We start from the raw sequence: 27,322 nt of genomic DNA on the forward strand, positions 1-27,322 counted from the left end.
GAGGCCAAGGCGGGTGGATCATCTAAGGTCAGGAGGTCAAGACCAGCCTGATCAACATGGTGAAACCCAGTCTCTACTAAAAATACAAAAAAATTAGCTGGGCGTGGTGGCGCATGCCTGTAATCCCAGCTACTCCGGAGGCTGAGGCAAGAGAATTGCTAGAACTCGGGAGGCGGAGGTTGCAGTGAGCCGAGATCATGCCATTGCACTCCAGCCTGGGCAACAAGAGCGAAAACTCCATCTCAAAAAAAAAAAAATCAAAAGAAAGAAAGTGGTATATTGCAATCTTCAACTCCTATTGTTGAGCTGTCTATTTTCCCCTTCATTCTTGAAAATTTTTACTTTATACATTTGGGTGCTCTATTTTTAGGTGCACATATCTTTACAATTAATATATTTTCCTGATGGGTTGACCATTTTGCATTATAAAATATGTCTCTATTTCTAGTAACATTTTCTATTTTGAAGCTTATTTTGCCTGATCTTACTATAGCCACACCAGCATTTTTGTTGTTGCTGTTTGTATGGTATATCTTTTTTCATCCTTTTACTCTCAATATATTTGTATCTTCGATTCCAAACTGTGTCTCTTATACACATCATATAATTTAATCTTTTTTTATTCCAGTCTGAAAATCTCTGACTTTTGATTGGATTGTTTAATCAATTCACATTTAATGTTATTACTGGTATAGTTGAATTTATGTCTACCATTTTACCTTTTTGTGTGTGTGTATCATGGGGTTTTTGTTCTTCTGTTCCTCTCTATGCCTTCTTTCACATTAAGTAAAATTTTAAGGTAGTGTTTTAATATCTTTAATTATTTTTCCCTGTATACTTTTAATTATTTCTTAGGGCTTACCATACACACTTTAACTCATTATAATCAGATTCAGTTTGATTCAATTTCATACTAACTTAATGCTAGTAACATATAGAAATGTTATTGCCACATAGCCACCTTCCCTTTCCTCTTTTTAATGGTATTATTGTTATACATATTACATCTATGAGTGTTACAAACCCCAGTAACGTATTCTTGTAATTATTACCTTATATAATTTTATATATTTTAAAGAAGCTGAGGTTAGAATGGGGAGCAATTATATATTTATAGTCTTTTTATGTTAACCTTTACTATCATTTCTGGTTCTCTTCATTTGTTCCTTGAGTTTGAGTTACCATTGAAGTCATTTCTTTAATCCAGTACACATTTGTTCCCACCCAGCATTTGTGTGCTATTACTGGGAAATATATTACATTTCTATATGTTACGGCAACAACAGTATATTATATGCATATTGTTTCATACAATTGCTTTTTCAATCAGCTAAAAGATGATGAAATATATATTTATATTGTCTTTTGTAATTACCTTTACCAGTGCTCTTTGTTTTGTGTGGATTTGAATTACTATCTGGAGTAACTTGCTTTCAACCTAAAAGATTTCCTTTAGTATTTTCTGTAAGTCAAATCTGCTGGCAACGTATTTTTCCAGTTTTTTTGATAATGTTTTTTTCACCTTTAGTTCTAAGAAATAGCTTTGCTGGATTTTTGTTTGACAGCTTTTTCTTTAAGCACTTCGAACATGTTACCCCATTCTCTTCTGGCATCCATTGTTATTGCTGAGATATCTGCTATTAATCTTATTGGGGCTCTTTTGTAAGTGATCAGTCGTTTTTCTATTGATGCTTTCAAAATTTTCTTCTCATCTTTTGCTTTCATTATTTTTACCAAAATGTGTCTGTTTGTGGAACTCTTTGCGTTTTTCCTACTTGGAGTTCATTGAGCTTCCTATATGTGTACGTTGATGTTTCCCAATAAATTCGTAATATTTTCAGCAATTATTTATGAAAATGTTTTTTCTGCTCCTTTCTTTTTCTCCTCTCCTTCTAGCATTCACCTTATGCATCAGTTGGTGTGTTTAATGGTGTCCCACATTTTTCTGAGGCTCTGTAAATTTCTAATTCTTTTTCCTCTCTGTTCTTCAAATTGCTTAATCTTTACTGATCTATAAAGTTCACTGATTCTTCTGCCAGTTCAGATCTATTCTTGAGCACCTCTAGTGGATTTTTCATTTCAGTTATTGTACTTTTTAACTCTAGAATTTCTATTTTCTTACAGGTCTATCCCTATATTGATGGGATCCTTTTATTCTTCTCTATTTGATGCATATCATCTCTACCTTTACTTGTTTAATCATGGTTTCCTTTAGTTTTTTGGACACACTTGGAATGGCTAATTTCAAGCCTTTGGGTGCTGCCGTAGGGAATTTTGTTGCCTGTGAACAGAAAAATGCAAATTAATACAACTCAGAGATGCTTCTTTATGAGAAGTTTCATTACTATATTGTCAAAAATTAAAAATCTAGTTATTACCAGAGATTTCTGAGGACAGGAGAGAATGATAACCCTAATATGGTGATGATGGGAGTGTAAACTGCCACAGCCATTCTAGCAAGGAATCTGATAGTTCTTGGTCAAATAGAGAATGCATGTACCTTGTTATCCAGTAGTCTGCACTGGATACATACCAGGAATTTGATCCTAAAGAGCCATTAAAGAACATGGACAGGCCGGGCGTGGTGGCTCGCGCCTGTAATCCCAGCACTTTGGGAGGCTGAGGCAGGTGGATCACGAGGTCAGGAGATCGAGATCATCCTGGCCAACATGGTGAAACCCCGTCTCTACTAAAAATATGAAAATTAGCTGGGCATGGTGGCATGTGCCTGCAGTCCCAGCTACTAGGGAGGCTGAGGCAGGAGACTTGCTTGAACCTGGGAGGCAGAGGTTGCAGTGAGCCGAGATCACGCTGCTGTACTCCAGCCTGGCATCAGAGCAAAACTCCGTCTCAAAAGAAAAAAAGAAAAAAAAAAAGCATGGACAAAGATATTCACCATAGCGTTTGTAGCAGTGGAGAGTTGAAGACAATCCATATGTTCATCCCTAGTGGTAATGAAGAAGTAAAGTAGCTAGATGCATACTGTAGAATATCAAACATCAGTTAGAAGCAAATTATACATACTGCAACGTAGATGATTCCTTAAAAATTTCGTGTTGAGAAAAAAGTAAAAGTACAGAATGAGATCTGAAGCACAATGTCATTTATAGAAATATAAAACACATATGTATATAGTCAGTGACATACATAAAATCCATTTGTTGGTGCTTATCTTAGGGAGGAACAGAAGTAAAAATTGAGGAAGAAAGGAGTGAAATAAAATAAAATTTGTCTTATATGAATTTATGATGAACCTCTGCAAGTCTGCTTCTGAGATGCAAAATGAAAACAAAGATACAGAAAGCAAGGAAATATGAGATAGTGTCATCAGATGAGATTTAGAATTGGAAGAAGAAGGTTGGAATGTTTGAAAAGGAGAATAAACAGTATGAAATACTTATCTTGGATATTTAGAATGTGAATTTATTGAAAAATATGGTAGAGTTACCAGGCAGGGTTAAATGCCCACTGGAGGTTTGTGGTCATGCATTTGCAGTGAAACCAGTAAGCCCACTTGTGTGATTCCCCATCATTACATGACTCCTCAGGCAGAGGGGGAAGAGAAAGCATTGCTTTTGTTTTTAAGACAAGAGAGATTTGAGTGTGTAAAAGCTAATAGGAATGTGCTCATAGAGACAGGCAGGTTGAAGATATTGGAGAAAGAAAGGGTAACAGATGGAGAAGAATAACAATAACCTGTGCCTGCCTACCCAGCATAGCATCTCTTTCTCTGAGATAGTAGGGTCTACAGCCATAACACCCTGAATGCACCTGATCTTGTCTGATCTCAGAAGCTAAGCAGGGTCAGTCCTGGTTAGTACTTGGATGGGAGATACTAGCGTAGGATAGAGTGGATGCAGATACATTTATAAGTGGCAGAGGGGCAGAATTTGAAAAAAAAAATCCATTTCAGCCTTTGTCTTGGCTTGTGAACAGACCTAAATATGTACATCTCATTAAATTTCCCAACAATCACTCCTCATTCAGGTGTTCCAGAAACAATGCCTCTGATGACAGACATCTGTAACCTACATAAGCAGTGCAGTAGGATGCATTTCAATTTAAAATCATCCATCCAACTCTCATTTGCTACTGGTGATAATTAGTGCAGTCTCTCCAGAGAGAAACTTGGCATTATTTATCCAGATCCTTAAAAATCATTCATACAATTTTTCCCAGTATTCCACTTCTAGAAATCTATGCTAAGGAAATAGAGAGATACACAAAGACTTGTGTAAGGATATTTAGTCTAGTGTTATTCCTATAATAAATAATAAAAATTGGAAGCCACTTAAATGTTCCTACAGCAGAGGAAGGGTTAAATTAAATTCTAAGATATCCATTGAAGAAAATATTTTATTGCCATTAAAATAATGTTTAAAACTAATATTGGCTCAGCCGAGCATGGTGGCTCACGCCTGTAATCCCAGCACTTTGGGAAGCCAAGGCGGGCAGATCACGAGGTCAGGAGATCAAGACCATCCTGGGCTAACACAGTGAAACCCTGTCTCTACTAAAAATACAAAAAAAATTAGCCGGGCGTGGTGGCGGGCGCCTGTAGTCCCAGCTACTCAGGAGGCTGAGGCGGGAGAATGCCGTGAACCCGGGAGGTGGAGCTTGCAGTGAGCTGAGATCACACCACTGCACTCCAGCCTGGAGGACAGAGCAAGACTCCGTCTCAAACATAAAATAAAATAAAAATAATAACAATCATCATAATACTGGCTCAGGAAAATACGCATAATATTCAAACAGTTTAGCCACAGCCTGATTTCTGTGCACCCAGGCTAATTAATGTTCATGGGAACTAATTAGAGCTGACATGTACAGCCAGCCTTTTGCTTACTCTGCGGGATCTTGTTCTGTATGATTTCTCTAGGGGGAGCCTGCTCACTTTGAGTATTTGATGTATCCATTGCACTCAGCACCCATCACCGGTCTAGCTACCTGCATCCGCAAACCCCTTATAGCCACCTGCTCTCTGGATCGATCCATCCGCCTTTGGAATTATGAAACAAAGTAAGGAATGAAGGGCTTGCCTACTTTATTATGCAAGACTCCAGTTGTTAATTTATGTGAATTATTTTAATTACAGTGTTCCAAACTTTAATTATTTAGAAGCTTTCAGTTGGAAAAGATTTTTAAAAAATTAAGTCAGTTAGCCTACCTGTTTCTCACTCTTGCATGGGCTAGAAAACTACTTTGTGGTTTATTTAATGCTTACCACATGCTGGACACTGGGGACATGGAGAGATGAAGATAACACCCCAGTCTCTCGCCTTCTTACATAAACTCCTGTGTCCCTCCAGCTCTCCTATCCCCTTGTTTCCCACAGGGACTGCTCTTTGCTTCAGGGAGCTCCCCAGACCCTTTCTTCCTCCTCTTTCTCCCAGGACACCACTATCTCAACCACCCCCAACTCCCTCCTGACTTTACCTTCCAGCATAGCTTCCCTGGGAAGCTCCAACCCTAGATGGATCCCCTCCCCCTACTGTTTTCTTTGTTCTTATGTACAACTTCTGGGGCTTCTGGGGAAAAAATACTTGGACAATACTCATGAATTTTGGAATCTAGACAGAGCTATGTCTTCAGCATCGCTAGACCACACCTTGACCAGTCTCCCTATCTACCATGCTCCATGCTGGACACTATCCCCTCATAACCAAAATCTAGAAAAGAGAGGAACCAACAATTGCAAATAGTAGTGTGTCTCAAATACTATGATAACAATATATATCAGATACAGTAGATGACTGGAGGGATTTAGTGAGTTAGGCTTACAATTCAGTAATTGATCTTTTTCACAGCACTCTGGAACTATTTAAGGAATACCAAGAAGAGGCATATTCCATCAGCCTTCATCCATCTGGACACTTCATCGTAGTAGGATTTGCTGACAAACTACGCCTCATGAATCTACTTATTGATGATATACGTTCTTTCAAAGAATACTCTGTTAGAGGATGCAGAGAGGTAAAAAACTCCAGACAAAAGTCCAGTTTCTTAGAAAGCCATGGCTGAAATAGCAGGAACTAACATGGTCTGGGGAAGTGGGACCAAAATCTGTCTTGGAGAACTATAGTGGCTTAAAAAAGGGAGGGAGGGGGAAATCCAGTTCTTTTCCCAGCAACCTTATTGAGTATATGGGTCCATCCCCATTTTCTTATATCCACCAGACGATTTCATTGAACCTAAAACCTTGTGAGATCCCCGCTATGATAAGTCCTGTCTGTAATTGTGGAGTATTAACAAATATTTTAAAAGAAAAGTAATCGCAGAATCAGAGTCACAGCTAGGAAGGCGAGGTTGGAGACGGAGGAGCCAGGGAAAAATAAGCATCAGTGGTGAGAGGTGGTAAAGGGCTCATCAGCTTTCACCAAGGTGACCTGCAGAAACACGGCAATGATTTCAGGAATTACTTCCCCAGCTCTGCAACGTGCTTCTACAGGCAAAATGATTGCTTGTGGTCCTAACGGCTTAATGATTTGTGGGCCTGGCAGCGTAAGCATCTGGCCACTATGAGTTACAGGAATAGTGAAAGTGTCTGAAAATGTCAGCCACTCCTCAGTCTCATTCGCACCTTCCCCCCACTCCCACCCTCACACGTAGTTTCAGTCTGAACTCGTTGGGAAAACACCTCTTGACTGTAACCTCTAATCAGACCGCTCACTTCCTGCTTGCTTGCTCTCTTGCTGTCTTTCCCTGTAGTGTTCCTTTAGCAACGGAGGTCACCTGTTTGCTGCAGTCAATGGAAATGTGATTCACGTTTACACCACCACGAGCCTAGAGAACATCTCAAACCTGAAAGGACACACAGGGAAGGTAAGTGAGTGGACAGTCTCCAGGGAAACAAGGGGCACGGAGCCAAGCATGCCGCCAGCCAGTGGGATACAGGTGAACAAAAGAGAGGTGGCTCCTTTCCTCATGGGTTCACTGTCTACTTGGGGGAAGAGACAATAAAACAAATGCACAGACAAATGTAATTACTAATTGCAGTTCCACTGGAAGAAAAACATGGTGTTATTGTGAGAGAAATAATGAAGGGGGTGGCATAATTTAGGTGGCTGTATTTGCAAAGGCTTGCTCCTATAAGAGTGAGTAGGAGTGAATCAGACGGGACTGGTGGGGATAATCATTGCGGATAGGGATCCAAAGGCCAGAGATGGGAGACTCATGGGGTGTCAGAGGATGTGAAAGTCTGTGGGCCCGGAATGTGGTGCCAGGATAAACCACGGGGTAAAGATGGGCTGAGATTGGAGAGGTCACAGGGGCCCAAATGCATAGAAACTTGTAGGCCTTGTAAGGATTTATCCTTCTCATTCCTTGAAATCATGGAAGACTTTCAGGGCAGAGAATGATATGACCGGATTTGCATTTTGAAGGATTACTTTGGCTGCAGAGTGAAGACTATTGAGGGGGCAAGGGTAGAAATGGTAAGGAGGCGGCCGGGCGCGGTGGCTCACGCTTGTAATCCCAGCACTTTGGGATGCCGAGGCGGGCGGATCACGAGGTCAGGAGATCGAGACCACGGTGAAACCCCGTCTCTACTAAAAATACAAAAAATTAGCCGGGCGTGGTGGCGGGCACCTGTAGTCCCAGCTACTAGGAGAGGCTGAGGCAGGAGAATGGCGTGAACCCGGGAGGCGGAGCTTGCAGTGAGCCGAGATTGCGCCACTGCACTCCAGCCTGGGTGACAGAGCGAGACTCCGTCTCAAAAAAAATAATAATAAATAAAATAAAAAAAAAAAGAAATGGTAAGGAGGCTATTGTGGATATCTACACCATAGATAATAGTGGTGGCGATACAGTTAGGGAGAAGTGGATGGATTCAAATGATTTTAGAAGGTAAAGTCGTGGTGGCTCATGCCTATAATCTAAGAACTTTGGGAAGCTGATGTTGGAGGATCACTCGCACTCAGGAGTTCGAGACCAGCCTGGGCAACATAAGGAGACCCTGTTTCTACAAAAAGTAAAAAATATTAGCCAGGTGTGGTGGCACACACCTGTGGTCCCAGTTACTCGGGAGGCTGTGGTGGGAGGATCACTTGGGCCCAGGAGGTCAAGGCTGCAATAAGCCATGATCACACCACTGCTCTCCAGCCCAGGTGACAGAGTAAGACCCTGTCTAAAAAAAAAAAAAAGGAGAGAAAGAAAGAAAGAAAGAAAGAGAGAGAGAGAGAGAAAAGAAAAAAAGAAACTAAAATCACTAAGTCCCAGAGCAGCAGATTAGATGTGAGGCATGATTAAGAGGGAGAGGCATAGAAAGGGTAAGAAGTCAGCAGATGAATTTGGAGAGAAGAGGCCTTTGGAAAAGAGAGGCATTCTAGGCAGAAGGACTCGTTGGAGATGATGAAATGGAGGTATGAAACAGGACAGCGCTCGTTGGTTCATATGGCTGGAACACTTGGACACATTTGAGTGATGACAAAGAGGGAGTAGGAAAGGCTGGCTGCATCGTAGAAGGTAGTTATGCCATGCCAAGGAATTGGACTTTAGTCTCTAGTGACAAGAAACAACAGAAAGGATTTAAGCAAGAAAGTAATGGGATCAGAAAGGTAACTCTCTGAACAGTATTGAGGAAGGATTAGAGTGGAAGGAAATTGGAGTGATGGAGAGCAGTTAGGATGTGAAGGTGAAAGCTGGGTTAGGAAGTAAACCATGACTTAAGTAGCAGAGGCAGAGAGAAGAAAGAGATGAAGTTCTGTTTTGGCCATGTTATATTTGATGTGCCCAGAAGTGTGATATATGTGTGTGGAGGTCAGGAAAGAAGTCAGGGCTGAGTATGAAGATTTGGGGAATTAGAAAGTAGAGGAAGTCAGAGGCATAAATTAGATCACCAAGGGCCTATGTGGAATCTGAGAAGAATATTGGACAGCAGAGGGAAGACCAACATTTAAGAGACTGGTGAAAGAAGAGGAGCCGATGAAAGACTGAAAATAACGATACAAAGAGAACTCAGAATCAGATAATTGTCTTAAAGAAGCCAAGGAACTAAACAATTTCTGAAAGGTTGAAGTGGTCAGTCGTACTAGATGTCAGAGGGAGGTCATGTAAAGTCCAAAACTGACCATTGACTTTAGCAAATAACAGGTCATTGGAAGGAAAAGTAAAAATGTGTGGAAAGTGAAAGTGTTATGTAAACACAAGCATTTTTGTTTGTTTTTGAGACGGAGTCTCACTCTGTCACCCAGGCTGGAGTGCAGAGGCGCGATCTCGGCTCACTGCAACCTCCACCTCCTGACAAGCGATTCTCCTGCCTCAGCCTCCTGAGTAGCTGGGATTACAGGCATGCACCACCACGCCCGGGTAATTTTGTATTTTTAGTAGAGACAGAGTTTCTCCATGTTGGTCAGGCTGGTCTTGAACTACTGACCTCAGGTGATCCGCCCACCTCGGCCTCCCAAAGTCCTGGGATTGCAGGCATGAGCCACCACGCCTGGCCCACAAACATTATTAATGAAACCTGCTGAGCCTCCTCAGCTTCGACAATATAATTAGTCTTCAAGTGACTGTGGAGATGCAGATGAAAGTACAGAAAGTGATTCTGATGCCCGAGCTCACCAGTCCAGGAAAACGGCCATTTGTTTCATCACTTTACAAGTACTTAAAACACTGGTCTCTAATTAGGGATATATTTTAGAATTACATGTGTAACTTTTTTACAAATACAGATACAGGATGCAGCTAAAGCTATGCATACAGGGAAATGTATAACCTTAAATACATATACTATGTTGGAAATGAAAAAAGATACATAAGCATCCATCTCAAGAAGTTAGAAAAAGAACAGCAAATTAAATTCAAATAAAAGGCAGGAAATAAAGATAAGAGCAGAAGTTAATAAAATAGAAAACAGACAAAAGATCATCAAAGCTAAAATCTGATTCTTTGAAAACACGAAATAGACAAACCCTTGGCATGACTGATCAAGAAAAAATTAGGAGTATGGAGATACCAACAACCAATATGAGGATTAAAAAGGGGATATCACTAAAGGTCCTATAGACATTAGAAAGATCTGAAAGAGGGCCGGGTGCAGTCACTCACTCCTGTAATCTCAGCACTTTGGGAGGCTGAGGCAGGCGGAACACTTGAGATCGGGAGTTCTAGACCAGCCTGGCCAACATGGTGAAATCTCATCTCTACTGAAACTACAAAAATCAGCCAGGCGTGGTGGCACACGACTGTAATCCCAGCTACTCAGGAGGCTGAGACAGGAGGATCGCTTGAACCTGGGAGGTGGAGGTTGCAGTGAGCCAAGATTACGCCACTGCACTCTACCTTGGGTGACAGAGTGAGACCCTACCTCAAACAAAACAAAACAAAACAAAAACTGAAAGGATGTTATGAACTTTATGCAAATAAATTTTAATATATAGATTAAACTGACAAATTCCTATAAAAATGGAATCTGTAGGCTGGGCGCAGTGGCTCACACCTGGAATCCCAGCACTTTGGGAGGCTGAGGCGGGCAGATCATGAGTTCAGGAGATGGAGATCATCCTGGATAACATGGTGAAACTCCATCTCTACTAAAAATACAAAAAATTAGCCGAGCATGGTGGTGGGCACCTGTAGTCCCAGCTACTCGGGAGGCTGAGGCAGGAGAATGGCATGAACCCGGGGGATGGAGGTTGCAGTGAGCCGAGATCACGCCACTGCAGTCCAGCCTGGGCGACACAGTGAGACTCTGTCTCAAAACAAAACAAAACAAAAAGAATCTGTAACTTAAAACCTTTCTACGAAGAAAACTCTAGGCCCAGATCTTATCACTGGGGAATTTTATCAACATTTAAGGAAAAAAAAATAACACTACCACTAATCTTGAATAAAACTCTTCTAGAGAATTGGAAAAAGAAGGAATACTTTCCAGTTATGTTCTATGAGGCCAAAATAATTGTGATACCAAAATCTGTCAAAGACACCACAAGAAAAAAAAAATAAGCTAGTCTTTTTCATGAACACAGATAGAAAAGTCCTAAACAAAATATTATCAGACCAATCCAGCAACATATTAAAAAGATAATACAACATGACCAAGTTTGGCTTATTCCAGGAATGCAAAGTTGTTTTTGGTTTTGAAATCAGTTAATGTGCTGTACCACGTTAACATAATAATGAAGAATAATCATACGCTTACCTCTATAAATGCAGATACAATAAAAATTGACAAAAATTTAACATTTATTGATTTTTTTTAATTTTTAAGAACAAAGTCTAGTCATATACATGATGTTTTTAAAAAGCATTTAACAAACTAGAGATAACGGGGAACCTCCTAAATCTTATATGAGATATTTACAGAAAACCTACCACAAATAGTATACTTAGTCATGAAATGATGAAAGGATCCCTCTGAGCTGAGAACAAGCATGAAGCCTTCTGTGAGCCTTTTACTGAGTCCTAACCAGTGCAATAAAGCAAGAAAAGGAAATAAAAGGTATAAAGTTTAGAAATGAAGAAATAAAACTGTTACAGACAACATGATTGGGTATGCAGAAAATTCAAAGAATGTTCAGATAAACTAATAAAATTAGGAATCTAGGAATATTGTTGGAAACAAGTTCACTATATTTTTTAAAGTGCATTTTTATGGAATAGTAACAAACAATTAGAAAATGCCATTTAAGAGGTGGGGATGGGGCTGACAAAGGAGCTAAAGATATGGCTGACAGGGTAGGAGTCATGGAGATATACAAAGAGGTGTCCAGTGGGTTGGGAGATTGGTTATTTATAGGGAGAGTGAAAAAATAAGCAAATATATCAAAGATAATGGGAGGCAGGTCTTTCACAATTGGAGAAGGGAGTTACAAATATGGAAAGGGGCAGAGGCAACAGTGAACCTTGTGGTTGAATTGAAATTGGAGGTATCAGTGTGAATTTATGGTTTTTGATACATAGAGATAGATATAGCAATAGGTATAGGTGTAGTGTATACACATATATTTAGAAAGGAATCAAAACCAATGCTATACAAACTCTTCCAGAAAATGGAAGAGGAAACATCCCAACTCATTTTATGTGGTCAGTATGACTCTGATACCAAAACTGGTACAAAAAAATAAAACTACAGATCAATATTCCTCACAAACATAGACTTGAAATTCTCAACAAAATATTAACGTATTGAATCCAGCAATATATGAAAATAAATACACATCACTGCGAAATGGGGCTTATTCTAGTAATCCAAGGCTGGTTTGTCATTTGAAAATTATTATAATCCACTATATTAACAGGTTAAAGAAGAAAAACCAACTTCAAAAAAATTGACTTCAAAAGCCTGTAATCCCAGCACTTTGGGAGGCTGAGGCAGGCAGATCACGAGGTCAGGCATTCAAGACCAGCCTGGCCGACATGGTGAAACCCCGTCTCTACTAAAAATACAAAAATTAGCCAGGTGTGGTGGCACTAGCCTGTAATCCCAGCTACTCAGGAGGCTGAGGCAGGAGAATTGCCTGAACCTGGGAGGTAGAGGTTGCAGTGAGCTGAGATCGCGCGACTGCACTCCAGCCTGGGCAACAGAGTGAGACTACATCTCAAAAAAAAAAAAAAAAAAAAAAGAAAGAAAGAAAATGGCTTTCAAATATTTACTGACTTAGTTCCAGTGAAATATAGAAACTTTACTCTTACATAGCTCCATTCAGTCCTACCCTTTGTTGTACTGTTGTTATCCACATTACATCTCTATATGTTACAAGCCCAACAACACATTGTTTGTAATTATTACTTTATATAATCTTACTATGTCTTTTAAAGAAGCTGAGAGAAAAGACTGAGAGCAAGCGTAAATTTCTAAACCTTCTTATTTACCCTTTTGGTTCTTTTCATTTCTTCTTGTGGATTTGAGTTACCATCTGGTGTCATTTTCTTAACCCAATAAAGCTTTATTCCTACTCATCACCTTTGTACTGTTATTGTCAAATATATTATTTATTACATTTCTACATGTTATAAGCCAAACAATAGTCTCTCTCTAAATATATATAGTACTTTTGCATATATATGCAGTTGCTTTTTAAATCAGCTTAGAGAATAAAGAAGGTATAATATGCAGTTATACTATCTCTTAATTACCTACATAATTACCTCCACCAGTGCTTTTGTTTGTTTGATTTTCCTTTTTCGTATGAATTCACATTACTGTTTGTGGTTATCTGCTTTCAGCATGAAGGACTTTCTTTACTATTTCCTGGAAGGCAGATCTTCTAGTAAAAAAAAATTTATAAGTTTTTATTTATCTGAGAATATCTTTATGTTCATGTTTATCTTCATGTTTAAAATATAAAAATACAGTTTTGCTGGATGTAAGGTTTTTTTTTCTTACTTTCAGTACTTTGCATGTGTCTCCTACTGCTTCTGGCCTCCTTTGTTTCTGAGAGAAGTTAGATATTATGTGATTAATCATTTTTCTCTTATGGCTTTATATATATATATATATATATATTAGACAGAGTCTTGCTCTGTCACCAGGCTGGAGTGCAGTGGCACCATCTCGGCTCACTGCAACCTCTGCCTCCTGGGTTCAGATGATTCTCCTGCCTCAGCCTCCTGAGTAGCTGAGACTACAGGTGTGCGCCGCCATGCCCAGCTAATTTTTGTATTTTTAGTAGAGACGGGGTTTCACCATTTTGGCCAGGATGGTCTCGATCTCTTGACCTCATGATCCACCTGCCTCGGCCTCCCAAAGTGCTGGGATTACAGGTGTGAGCCACCATGCCCAGCCAGCTTTCAAGATTTTCTTATCTTTGGCTTTCAACATTTTGTTTTTGATGTGTCTGGATCTAGATTTCTTTGCATTTGTCCTACTTGGAGTTTATTGTACTTCTTGGATGTGTAGGTTAATGTTTTTCAACAAATTTGAGATTTTTCAGCATTATTTATTTGAATATTTGTTGTTTTTCTCTCTTCTCCTAGTGCTCTCATTACAGTACACATATGTGGGTGCATTTAATGGCTGCCCACATTTCTCTGAAACTCTATTAATGTTAATCTTTCTTAATTAGTATTTCTGTCTGTTCTTCTAATTGCACAATCTCTATTGAGCTATTTCAAGTTTGCCAGCTCAAATCTACTGTTGAGACCTTCTAGTGAATTTTTCATTTTGGTTATTGTACTTTTCAACTCCAGAATTTCCATTTGATTTTTAAAATAATTTCTGTCTTCTCATTATATTCTCTATTTGATGAGGCTTGTCATCCTACCTTCCTTTAACTATTTAAGCATAGTTTCCTTTAGTTAATTGAACTTATTTGTATTAGCTACTTTGAAGTCTTTGTCCACAAAATCTACCATCTGGGCCCCTTGAAAGGCAATTTCTATTGCCTGAATGCTTTCTTTCTTTCTTTTTCTTATTGGTTACACTCTTTTTGTTTGTTTGTTTGTTTATGTTTTAATTTTTTGTTGGCTGAATATTTTAGACAATATATTGTAGCAGTTCCGGATATGTGTCCCCCCAGGGCGTTGTTGTTGGTTGGTTGGCTGATTATCTGTTTCGTGACTTGGCTAAGCTAATTCTGTAAAGTCTGTTTCCCCTGTAGTGTGCAGTGTCTTATATCACTACTCAGAGATTTTTCATCTTTTCTTTTAGCCTGGCTACCTAGGGTTGCCCATGAGTTGCCTAAGCTGCTCATTAGTTATAGATTGTGCATAAACCCCCTCAGACAATTAGGTTTTTACCTTTTACTACCAGATTTATGTGTGGCTTGGAAAATGCTATCACAGTTCAGAGAGTGATGGCTTTTGCATCATGTTCAGCCAGAGACTGGTAGTTTGGATGTCCCCTCTCTGATTGTACATAAGAGGGTACAGCCTTGGGCATGCACAGAGTCTTCCAGGCTGCAAGGGATGAATATGATTTCATTTTTAAGCCTGGCTTCCTAGGAGATGCCCCTGGGTTGGGAGAGCTTAATGTTCAGTGTTTGGTAGACTGTTGTGTTTGGTAGGCCCATTGTGCCAGTGAGACTCTGCCCTATGTTAATGGGTCTTTGTGTAGCTTAGGAGATGCTTTCAAGTTCTCCCCATATCCCACTCTGACTGCACCTGAATCAGTACAGCCTAGCACATACACAAGACCTTCCAGCCCCTAGAGTTGTCTGTTATCCCTGAAGGACTCTTCTTCACTGTCCCTTTCCCTTGTTCTATCAAAATTCCACTCCTCTATATCATTTTGCTTGCATCTTGGAGTTATCAGTCTCCTCTTAATCACTTTCCACCAAGATCTCCACTGTTTTAGACAATGCCCATAGGCATGGACTTTTCCATGTTCTATTCCAAATAAAGTCAGCCCCCTCAAGCAGAGCTGTAGAGCTCCCTGTCTTAGCACCTGACTTTCCCATAGACAGAACCTTTGCTCCGCTGCACCAGAGCTGGGGCAAGGACCTGTTTTTCCAGGATTAACATCCTCACTTCTGTGAGTGACACTCGAGGTGTGTGCATGTGTGTGTGCACGTGTGTAAGCCCGTGGTCTTTTTGGCTTGCCGTTCACGGCTTGGAACTTTCACTCTATAAGCAAACTGGGGCAGGAATCTTTAGGGCACAGTTATTCTCGGTATGCTGAGCTTAGAGTGGAGTTTCTTCCAACAAGTGACAATGGGCCGAGGGGAAGACAGTCTGAGACCTCTTGGCCACACTTGCTTGGAATAGAGCTTCTGCAACATGGGGCTGGGCTAAGAATAAGAAATCCCAGCAGTTTTCCTTTCCAGACTGAAACCATAGCCCAAGACCGGGAGCTATGGGGAGAGGGAATCACTTATCTTGGCCACACCTGCCCAGAGTGCACAGCAGTGAAGTTTCTGGAGCTGAGGCCATAACAGAGCGAGCCATGGCTTAAATGCAGCAGACTCTGTTCTTACTGGGATTGAGTAGATTTTCTTGAATAAATGTTTTTCCATTTGCTGTATTCCCTGAGGATAATTTCCAGAGACATTTTATCTGTTTTATTTTAGACAGGGTCTCACTCTGTCACTGAGGCTGGAGTGCAGTGGTACACTCATAGCTCACTGCAGCCTCAGCCTCCCCAGTTCAAACCATCTTCCTGCCTCAGGCACATGCCACCACGCCCAGCTTATTATTTTTATTTTTATAAAGACAGGGTTTCACTATGTTATCCAGGCTATTCTCAAAGTGCTGGGCTCAAGTGATCCTCCCACCTCAGCCTCCCAAAGTGTTGGGACTACAGATGGGATCCACTGCACCCAGCCTTCTAAAGACTTTAAATGATTATTTTTATCATATTTACCAGTTAACCTACATTGTCAGAGAGAAGGTCAAGTTGAGGTCCTTACCGTGCTATTCCAGAAGTCCACTCTCTCTGTGCTATTTTTGCAAGTTTCTGTGAATATATAATTATGTCAAAAATGTTTTGAAAAAACAGCAATAATTGGTTGGTTCTAGCCTTAAGAAACCTGTACGATTCAGTCTTCACGTTCATAAAGTGAAAGAGAAATGGGAGTGTTTCATCTTCAGTAATTTGCAAGCGTCATAGAAAACAGAATGTGAACGTTCATAAGAAGCTATGTTTTGTGCTAACAGAAGGGCCTACGGCAGGAAAGGACATTCTGCTCAGTCTAGTGGAGCACCTGAGGAGTTTGCGCCCTTTTCCGTGTTAGGGTGTAAGTGTGTGTACACTCTTCACTGGATATGCCTTCCTCTCCTGCAGATTCGCTCAATTGTGTGGAATGCAGATGATAGCAAACTGATTTCTGGTGGCACAGATGGTGCTGTGTATGAATGGAATCTGTCCACAGGAAAGAGAGAGACAGAATGCGTGCTCAAGTCTTGCAGCTACAACTGTGTTACTGTCTCCCCCGATGCCAAAATTATCTTTGCTGTTGGATCAGACCACACCCTCAAGGAGATTGCGGATTCCTCGGTGAGTCTGCCCCTGCCCCGCCTCTGGGCTGGTGCACGGATCTGCAGGGACAGCCTCCCGTGCTTACAGCACAAAGTATGCATGGAATGAGGGCCTCTGCATACCGGGTCCCTTCTTCCCAAGATAACATCAGGCTCCTCATTCCTTTTGGATGAGCTGAGTTATCGTCACTTCCTGAATTTCCTGCCCAGTTTCCTTCCTGACTGAGTGAAATTGTAAATTGTGGGGCTCTTTTTCATTTCCGTTTTACTTGCTGTCTGTAACTTCTCTCCCACCTTCCAGGCATGGAGGTCATGTCATCTCTAAACTGTACTCTTACCCTTGGTCTGCACTTACATTCCTGGGGTAAAAACCTAACTACAGTATGCACTGAGTAACACCAATGATGGATCACATAGACTAAGATTGTAATGCCATAAGATTATAATGGCAAATGTTCACTGTACCTTTTCTGTTTAGATACACAGATATTTTCCATTGTTTCACAGTTGCCTACAGTATTCAGCATAGTCACATGCTGTTCAGGTTTCTAGCCTCGGAGCAGTAGGCTCTACCACATAGCCTAGGTATATAGTAGGCTGTCGCAGCTGGGTTTGTGTAAATACACTCCGTGATGTTTGCGTGACAAAATAGCCTAACCAAGTATCCCATATCAAGCGATGCATGACTGTGCAGTTAGCTGCTCTCACCTAGGCTTGCCACTGTATTCTTTTGAAATCCCCAAACTCTGAAACTGTACAGTTACATTGGGCTCCAAATAGTGAAGGGAAAAGAGAGGAGCTCAGCAAGGATGCATCATACAAACATGGCCTGTGCTGTCCTCCAGCTAGCTCCTCCCACTTTTCCTGTGACTGGTGCCTGGGAAAGTGCATAGATACCACAGCAGCAAGCTAGCCCAAGGCAGGTCTCCCCGTGGCTGGAACCCCCGAGCAGCCTGGTCCTAATTCAATGGCAGCTATCAGTGCTGTGCCAGACTAAAGCCCCTTTAGGGCAGGGCCATGTTTTGCTCCTCTTGGCAGTCCTACTAGCTGGCACATTGTGTGGTGCACAGTGTTCAATAAATGTGTGTGTAGGCATGAAAAAATGCTCGTCATCACTGGCCATCAGAGAAATGCAAATCAAAACCACAATGAGATACCATCTCACACCAGTTAGAATGGCGATCATTAAAAAGTCAGGAAACAACAGGTGTTGAAGAGGATGTGGAGAAATAGGAACATTTTTACACTGTTGGTAGAACTGTAGACTAGTTCAACCACTATGGAAGACAGTGTGGCAATTCCTCAAGGATCTAGAACTAGAAATACCATTTGACCCAGCCATCCCATTACTGGGTATATACCCAAAGGACTATAAATCATGCTGCTATAAAGACACATGCACACATATGTTTGTTGTGGCACTATTCACAATAGCAAAGACTTGGAACCAACCCAAATGTCCATCAATGATAGACTGGATTAAGAAAATGTGGCACATATACACCATGGAATACTATGCAGCCATAAAAAAGGATGAGTTCATGCCCTTTGTAGGGACATGGATGAAGCTGGAAACCATCATTCTGAGCAAACTATCTCAAGGGCAGAAAACCAAACACTGCATGTTCTCACTTATAGGTGGGAATTGAACAATGAGAACACTTGGACACAGGGTGGGGAACACCACACAACGGGGCCTGTCATGGGGTGTGGGGAGCGGGGAGGGATAGCATTAGGAGATATACCCAATGTAAATGATGAGTTAATGGGTGCAGCACACCAACGTGGCACATGTATACATATGTAACAAACCTGCACATTGTGCACATGTACCCTAGAACTTAAAGTATAATAATAATAATAAAAGAAAAAAAATGTGTGTGTAGGTGGGTGGGTGGATGAGTGCATGAATGAGTGAGGGAGTGAAGGGGCGCTCTGATAGTATGGTTGTCCCACCTTATCCACAGTTTCAGTTACCTGTGGTCAACCAAGGTCCAAAAATAGGTGAGTACCATACTGTGAGTAAGATATTTTGAGAGAGAGAAACCACATTCACACAGCTTTTATACAGTATTCTTACAACTGTTCTATTTTATTATTAGGTATTATTTATCTCTTACTGGGCCTAATTTATAAATTAAACCATATCGTAGTTATGTATGTATAGGAGAAAAACATAGTATATATAGGGTTCAGTACTATCTGTGGTTTCAGGCACCACTGGGGATCTTGGAACATATCCCTCGAGGATAAGGGGAGACTAATGTATAGTTTTGCTTATGTAATGAGCATTAATGAAGCTTGCTGAATGCATTTATGAGCAATAGCCCATTCTCATTTTGAAATGCACCCATGCATAGCAGTCAAAGCAGAGACTGGAGCCCGCCCAGGTACATGAGTTGAAGCAAGTGCCTTTCACACAGATGGTCCGTCATCTGTAGACCAGGGATAACAGTAACTGCCTCAGAGGGTTTCGTGAGGATTGAATGAGTTGCAACATGGAGAAGGCACAGAACAGTGCTTGGCACATAGTAAGTGCTATATGAATCTCTCTCTCTATTAGTATTATTCCTAACTCATGAAACTGGTTATTTACCAGCAACACAACAAGGAATACCTAGTTTGCGCCTTTTTTGTGCTAGGCGCTATTCCGGATGCCAAAAGGGATAGAAAAAGCATTTTTTAAAGACAAGCCCCTAGGGATCTGTTAGAGGAGAGGGCGAGAGAGAATGGCACTGGGACATGAGGGCCACAGCTCGACCCCTCACACTGAGCAGAGCTGCCTGTGTCCCAGATCCTTCGAGAGATATCAGCGTTTGACGTCACCTACACCGCCATTGTCATCTCGCATTCCGGACGCATGATGTTTGTGGGCACCTCGGTGGGAACCATTCGTGCCATGAAGTACCCTCTGCCTCTGCAGAAGGAATTCAATGAGTACCAGGCCCATGCCGGTCCTATCACCAAGGTGAGCAGGCCCCTCTCCCCAGGAACCCAGTCCCACACCTGCCTGCCGCATGCCTTGTTCATCCCTTCAACGTCCCAATGTCTTTTCTCTCATTTATTCATCCATCCATTGAATCACTATCTATTGACTATGAATATACTCTTTGTTTAAACTACTTCCAGGAATTTAGCCTAGGAAATCATCAGAGATATGCCTAAAAATGTATGTACGACGTTTTCACCATAATGTTATGCATAATAAGGGGCCGTTTGGTGGATGCCGTAGCTGCCGTGAGTGTGGGCTGCACTTGACCACAGCTGCCTCCTTCTCCAGAGAATGCCCCGGACTGAAAGGAGCCATAGCCCTGAAGATTAGCCCCTACCTCTCCCTGAGGGTACAAAAGGCCACCCCAGGGGCAAGGGCAATACCATGAGTACACATTTGTAAATTGTCCTTCCATTCACCCTTCTCATAAAGTAGTATCTATGTTCAACAGTCAAAATGTGGAAGCAACCAAATGTCCATCGACAGACGAATGCATAAGCAAAAGATGGTGTATCTATACAATGGAACAGTGCCCTGCCTAAAAAGGAGGGGAATTCTGCAGTGTGCTACCACATGGATGAACCTTGAGGATGTTCTGCTAAATTAAAGAAGGCCAACCACAAAAAGATAAAGACAGTGTGATTCCACTTTCAGGAGATACTTAGAGCAGTCAGAATCACAAAGACAGAGTGGTGGTTGGCAGGGGCTGCGGGGAGGGGGAATGGGGAATGATCGTGTCATAGGTATAGAGTTTTGGTTTTACCAGACAAAAGGGTTATGGGGGTGGTTAGTGGTGATGGTTGCACAACATTACAAATGTATTTAATAACACGAACTGTACACTTGAAAATGGTTAAGATAGCAATTTTTTTTTTTTTTTTGAGATGGAGTCTTGCTCTGTTGCCCAGGCTGGAGTGCAGTGGTGCAATCTCGGCTCACTGCAAGCTCCGCCTCCCGGGTTCACGCCATTCTCCTGCCTCAGCCTCTCCGAGTAGCTGGGACTACAGGCGCCCGCCACCATGCCCGGCTAATTTTTTTGCATTTTTAGTAGAGACGGGGTTTCACCGTGGTCTCGATCTCCTGACCTTGTGATCCGCCCGCCTCGGCCTCCCAAAGTGCTGGGATTACAAGCGTGAGCCACCGCGCCCGGCCTAAGATAGCAAATTTTACAGAATATGTATTTTACCACAATTTTTAAAATGAAATAAAAAAGAATTATCTTGCATGCGAAATGGTTGCCAAGAAATCATAGCCAATAGTAAATTAAAGGTTATTCATAGTGCAAAAAAAAAGTAATGTCTATACCTACACTGACCCCCTGAAAAACAGGCACTGGGAAGGGATGTGTCTCCTCCTCCTTACTCTCTCTTGCTGCAGATTGAATGACACAGCACCTGAGGTTTTGAATTATGTCCCAAACTCCGTAGGGGCTTACCTGCAACACTAGCTGTATTAAGAAAAGTTTTCTCATTATAAAACAGAACATTTCTGTACCAAGCCTGGGCCTTGGGTCCAAAGTAAATTACTACAACATATTCCCCCTCTTCCCTTCAGATCTGCTAAGTTTTGTGAATAAGGTATTTATTTTCTGATTATAGAAGCAATGCATGTTTATTTTAAAAATAAAAATCCTTGCCAGGCGTAGTGGCTCACGCCTGTAATCCTAGCACTTTGGAAGCCCAAGGCGGGCAGATCATGAGGTCAGGAGATAGAGACCATCCTGGCTAACACAGTGAAACCCTATCTCTACTAAAAATACAAAAAATTAGCTGGACGTGGTGGCACACACCTGTAGTCCCAGCTACTCGGGAGACTGAGGCAGGAGAATCGCTTGAACCTGGGAGGCAGAGGTTGCAGTGAGCCGAGATCGCACCACTACACTCCAGCCTGGGCAACAGAGCGAGATTCTGTCTCAAAAAAAAAAAAAAAATCCTCATAATAGTATCATCATTTCTTTGATGCATGTCCTTCTACATTTCCATGTGTGTGTGTTTTAAATAAAATTAAGATCATACTGTGAGGCCAGTCTCGTGGCCTGCTTGTTTTTAACTTCACACTACTGTAAGCGTTTGTCCATACAATTAAATATTCCTCAGAAGTATGACTTTAGTAGCTACACAAATATCCTATCCTATGATGGACTGTAACTTACTAACTCTTCTCTTGCAATTAGGCATTTAAATTATCTTATGATCTGTAGTGAACAGCCTAGTTTACAATTTTATATGCACATCTCTGATTCTCTCCTAAGACTAAATTCCTAGAGAGAGAATTCCTGAATTAAAGAGTATTGCCATTCTCAAGATTCTTGACACATACTGCTGATTGTGAGAAGACATTTTTCACAGTTAATCCTTTTGTTTTAACTTTTTATCTTGAAATACTTACAGGTTTAGAGGAAATTTTAAAGATGGCACAGAGTTCCCATGTACCCCTCAGTTTCCCCCAGTAATTACATCTTCTAGAACTGTAGCAAAATATCAAACCAGAAAATTGACACTGGTCCACAGTGTATATGTAGTTCTGAATTATTTCTCACATGCACTGTTTGTGTAACCACTACTACAATCACCATATAGAACCGTTCCATCCCCACGAAGATCTCCATCTGCCCTTTAGAGTCATACTCCCGACTCTCATCCCTAATCCCTGGCAACCACTAATTTGTTCTTATTTCCATAACTTTTGTCATTTTGCGAACTGTATATGGAATTATACTGTATGTGGCCTTCTGAAAATGGCTTTTTTATTGATACATAGTATTTGTACATATTATGAAGTACCTGTGATATTTGTTACAGTCATAGAGCGTGTAATGATCAGGTCAGGATATTTAGGGTTTCCATCCATCTCGCGTATTTATGATTTCTGCGTGTTGGAAGCATTTGAAGTCCTCTCTTCTAGCAATTTAAAAATTTACAATACATTGTTGTTAACTATAGTCACCTTACTCTGCTATCAAACATTAGAACTTATTTCTTCTTTGACTCAGCACGTGGGTCATGCCTGTAATCCCAACACTTTGGGAGGCCGAGGCAGCCAGATCACTTGAGGTCAGGAGTTTGAGACCAGCCTGGCCAACATGGTGAAACCCCCGTTTCTACTAAAACTACAAAAAATTAGCCAGGCATGGTGGTACACGCCTGTAATCCCAGGTACTCGAGAGGCTCAGGCAGGAGAATTGCTTGAACCTGAGAAGCAGAGATTGCAGTGAGCCGGGAGATCGTGCCACTGCACCCTTAGCCTGGGCAACACAGCAGACTATCTCAAAAAAAAAAAAAAAAAAAAAGAAAACTGATTTCTTCTATCTAGTGTTTGTATCTGTTAACCAATCTCTCTTTAGGACCCCACCCACCCATACACTCTTCCCTAGTATCTATCATGCCACTGTGTACCTCTGTGAGGTCAACATTTTTGGTTTTTTTTTTTTTTGAGACAGAGTCTCACTCTCGCCCAGGCTTGAGTGCAATGACGTGATCTCGGCTCACTGCAACCACCGCCTCCTGGGTTCAAGCGATTCTTCCACCTCAGCCTCCTAAGTAGCTGGGATTACAGGCACATGCCATCATGCCCAACTAGGGTCAACATTTTTTAGCTCTCACATATGAATGAGAACATACAATATTTGTTTTTCTGTACCTGACATATTTCAGTTAACTTCACGACCTCCAGTTCCATCCATGTTGCTGCAAAAACATGATTTCATTCATTATTATGGTCAAATAGTATTTCAGTGGGTATATATACCACATTTTCTTTATTCATTCATCCACCGATGGACACTTAGGTTGATTCCATATCTTTACTATTGGTGGTACAATAAATATGGGGGGGTGGGGTGCAGGTATCCTTTCAATATGCTGATTTCCTTTCCTTTAGAAAAATACCCAGTAATGAGATTGCAGGATTGTATGGTAGTTCTATTTTTAGTTTTTCTGAGAAGTCTACATACTGTTTTCCATAGTGGTTGTACTAATTTACCTTCCCACCAACAGTGTATGAGAGTTCTCTCTTCTCCACATTCTTGCCAGAATCTGTTATTTGTTGTCTTTTTAGTAATACCTACTCTAACTGGGGTAAGAGGGTATCTCATGGTGGTTTTGATTTGCATTTCCCTGATGATTAGTGATGCTGAGCATTTTTTCATATACCTGTTGGCCATTTGTATGTCTTCTTTTGAGAAATGTCTATTCATGTCCTTAGCCCACTTTTTTTTTTTTTTTTTTGAGATAGAGTTTTGCTCTCGTCACCCAGGCTGGAGTGCAATGGCTCAATCTCAGCTCACTGCAACCTCCCCATCCTGGGTTCAAGAGATTCTCCTGCCTCAGCCTCCCGAGTAGCTGGGGTTACAGTGCCTGCCACCACGCCCAGCTAATTTTTGTATTTTTAGTAGGGATGAGGTTTCACTATGTTTTCCAGGCTGGTCTCAAACTCCTGACCTCAGGTGATCCACCCTCCTTAGCCTCCCAACGTGCTGGGATTACAGGTGTAAGCCACCACGCCTGCCCCTTAGCCCACTTTTTAATGAGATTTTTAGATTTTTTTGTTTGTTTAATGTTGAGTTGTTTGAGTTCTTTGTGTATTCTGGATATTGGTCTTTTGTCAGAGTAAAGTTTGCAAATATTTTCTCCCATTTGACAGGTTGTCTCTTCACTCTGTTGATTGTTTGCTTTGCTGTGCAAAAGCTTTTTAGCGTAATGTCCTGATTGTGGCTTTTTCTACTCAGCTTAATCTCCTTCAAATCCATCCAAGTTGTGTTGTGTATCAATCATAGTTTATTCCCTTTTATTGCTGAGTAGTATTCCATGAAAAACAAATCACAGTTTGTGTAGCCATTCACCTATTATAGGACATTTTTAATTTTTTCCAGTTTTCAGCTATTATAAATAAAGCTGCTGTGACCAATCATATACAGGCTTTTGTGTGGAAATAAGTTTTCATTTCTCTGGGATAAATGCCCAGGAGTATAACTGCTGAATCATATGGTAAGTGTTTATTCAGGTTTTTTTTTTTAAACTGCCAAGCTATTTTCCAGAGTGGCTGTACCATTTTACATTCCTACCAAGAATGTATGAGACCCAGTTTCTCTGCATCATTGCCAGCACTTGGTGTTGTCACTGTTTTTTAATTTTAGCTGTTCTAATGGGTGTGTAGTGATATCTCATCATGATCCTAATTTTGCATTTTCCTAAATGGCTAATAATGTGGAGCATCTCTTCATGTGCTTACCTGCCACCTGTGTATTTTCCCTGGTGAAATGTCTCCGTATCTTTTGTCTACTTTCTGATTGGATTGATTGGCTTTTTTACTGTTGAGTTTTGAGAGTTTCTTGTACATTCTAGATAATAGCTGACTCTTCAGATTCCAAATCCACAGGGAATGTAGACATAACCTTACTTCTTCTATTCATTAACAGATGCCTGTGAGGGCTCCTGTCTCATTCTTACCTGGGATCAAGTTTACCTCCCTATGAGGCTGTGCCCAGGATTGCATGGAGAGGGGGGGAAGCCTTGCACAACAGCTGGCTCAGCCCTGGTCATCTGTGGCCTTGAAAGCTTCCTGGCCATGACCTTTTTCTCTTCAGATGTTGCTTACCTTTGATGATCAGTTCCTGCTGACTGCTGCTGAGGATGGCTGCCTGTTCACCTGGAAGGTCTTTGATAAGGATGGCCGGGGAATCAAGCGAGAGAGGGAGGTGGGCTTTGCCGAAGAGGTGCTTGTGACTAAAACAGACATGGAAGAAAAGGTAAGAACTGGATGTAATGAAGAGGAACATGGAATTCCTTACCAGACTGCATTCAGATGCGGGTCCAGCACCGGGGCCCTCTACAGCCTGGCTACACCCTATGCCCAGTGCAGACCTCCACGGCTCCCTGCACATCCACTGTCCACACAACCAAGCTCTCCTCCTCACTGCCACTGTCCACTCTACTCTGCCTGTCTTTCTGCCATGTGATCATCTTGACTTACACTGTGCTTTGCTTTTATTCTGTGATCTGGTTTTCCTCTTCCTACTCTTTGAAACCAAGAATAATGAAACATACAATTCTCTTATGACCAACAGTTTCTAGCACATGCTGGGCACATGGAAGACAATCAATAAATATTTACAAAAGTAAAGTATGTTCTCATTTAAAACTCACAACATGTCTATGAAGAAGATACTGTCATTCTCCCCATGTTTCAAAAAACAAGTTAGGAGAGCTTGAGGGACGTGTCCAAAGTCAGTGTGCTAATAATTAATAGGACTAGAGTTCTAATCCAGAGCCCCTCTCCCTTAATCACTATACCAAAGGGACATCCCGTCCTTCCTGTTGATGCAGTAAACATTCCATAAAGGTGTGTTTTGCAGAGATGTGAGTGCATAGCTCTGTGCTACACTCCCTAAGGGAGAAGCTGAATGGATGATAAACACACAAGGCTCATGGAGGATCGCAAAGCTACACAGTCATTGCTGTTTGTCCGGAATCTTAAGTGTGTTTCTTGAACACCTACCATTTGCCAGGCACTGGGGATGCACGTGTGAAAAGACAGGTGTGGGCCCTGTGACATGACCAGGAAGCTTACAGTCAAGTGAGGGATAGAAACAAGTAAAGCCACCAGAGCAGCAATACAACACTGCCACAAAGCAGGGTGACAAGCCCCTGGCATTTGCTGGTGATCCCTTCTAGAGCTCCCTAGAATTTTCTGCAGGAAAAGCAAAGAGGGAGAAGAGGATGAGGGAGGGCCCCGTCAGAGTGGGGGCCTGACTCGCTGCAGAAGGAAGCTTTCCTTTTCTCTGTTATCTTTTCTGTTCTTCCCAGAGGGTAGGGGAGGAGGCCAAATAGGAGACAGCAGGCTGAACCAAAGGCCTGAAGGTGCCCAAGCTGTCTTCTGACCACATGCCCCAGATGGGCCTGACAGTACTTCTGCCAGGCTGGAAATGACTCATGCATATACCGCTCCTTCTTGAAACTCCCTTCTGTCTTACCATCCTTGTGACCACACTCTGTTCCCTGTAAACCTTTCTGACTCCTCCTCCCCACTTCTGTCCTGGCTCTTCCTCCGCCTGTCCCTTAAAAAGCATGTTCCCAGAATTCCCAACTCTCTTTATATTCTGTTATAGTCTGTGTAACTCTCAGGCCATGAATTACCTTCTCTGCCTAGGATTTACAGAGGGGTCTGCTGTGTACCTGACACTATACTAAGGTCTGGGATTACAGAGATAAAAGACATAAAGCATCCTTTAGCTGATAGCCGGGGAAGAGGGCAGAGTATCATAAAGAAGGGAATTAAACGTGCAGTGGAATGAAGTGTCATGAAAGGGCGATGCTGTGGGAGCACAGGGGAAGGAACTTGGCTCGGGCCAGGTGGTGCCAGAGGACATGAGCCTTGCTCAGAGCCTTCCAGAACAAATGGACAAGGGCCAGTGAGCAATGAGCAGTGAGTGTGTGCAGAGGGATGAGGGAGTGGTGGTCTGCAAAGCTGCTCCTAGTT

At 41.6% G+C, this 27,322-nt stretch overlaps 1 protein-coding gene across 6 annotated transcripts in view; it reads left to right on the forward strand.

The window, feature by feature from the left end:
• CFAP57 (cilia and flagella associated protein 57) overlaps window positions 1–27,322 on the forward strand; it is an 88,114-nt gene that overhangs the window by 23,314 nt on the left and 37,478 nt on the right. For 4 of the 6 annotated variants that reach the window (XM_058442846.1, XM_032160511.3, XM_058442843.1 and 1 more), the window contains 6 exons: window positions 4,880–5,019; window positions 5,808–5,973; window positions 6,709–6,822; window positions 16,661–16,873; window positions 19,649–19,822; window positions 25,431–25,592. In XM_058442846.1, the coding sequence (XP_058298829.1) occupies window positions 4,880–5,019; window positions 5,808–5,973; window positions 6,709–6,822; window positions 16,661–16,873; window positions 19,649–19,822; window positions 25,431–25,592 (969 nt within the window). The remainder of the gene's footprint in view (window positions 1–4,879; window positions 5,020–5,807; window positions 5,974–6,708; window positions 6,823–16,660; window positions 16,874–19,648; window positions 19,823–25,430; window positions 25,593–27,322) is intronic. The other 2 variants (XM_058442844.1, XM_058442845.1) reach the window with 2 other exon arrangements.

The sequence above is a fragment of the Hylobates moloch genome, unplaced genomic scaffold (genome assembly GCF_009828535.3).
Source record: "Hylobates moloch isolate HMO894 unplaced genomic scaffold, HMol_V3 SCAFFOLD_8, whole genome shotgun sequence".
Classification (NCBI taxonomy): Eukaryota; Metazoa; Chordata; class Mammalia; order Primates; family Hylobatidae; genus Hylobates; species Hylobates moloch.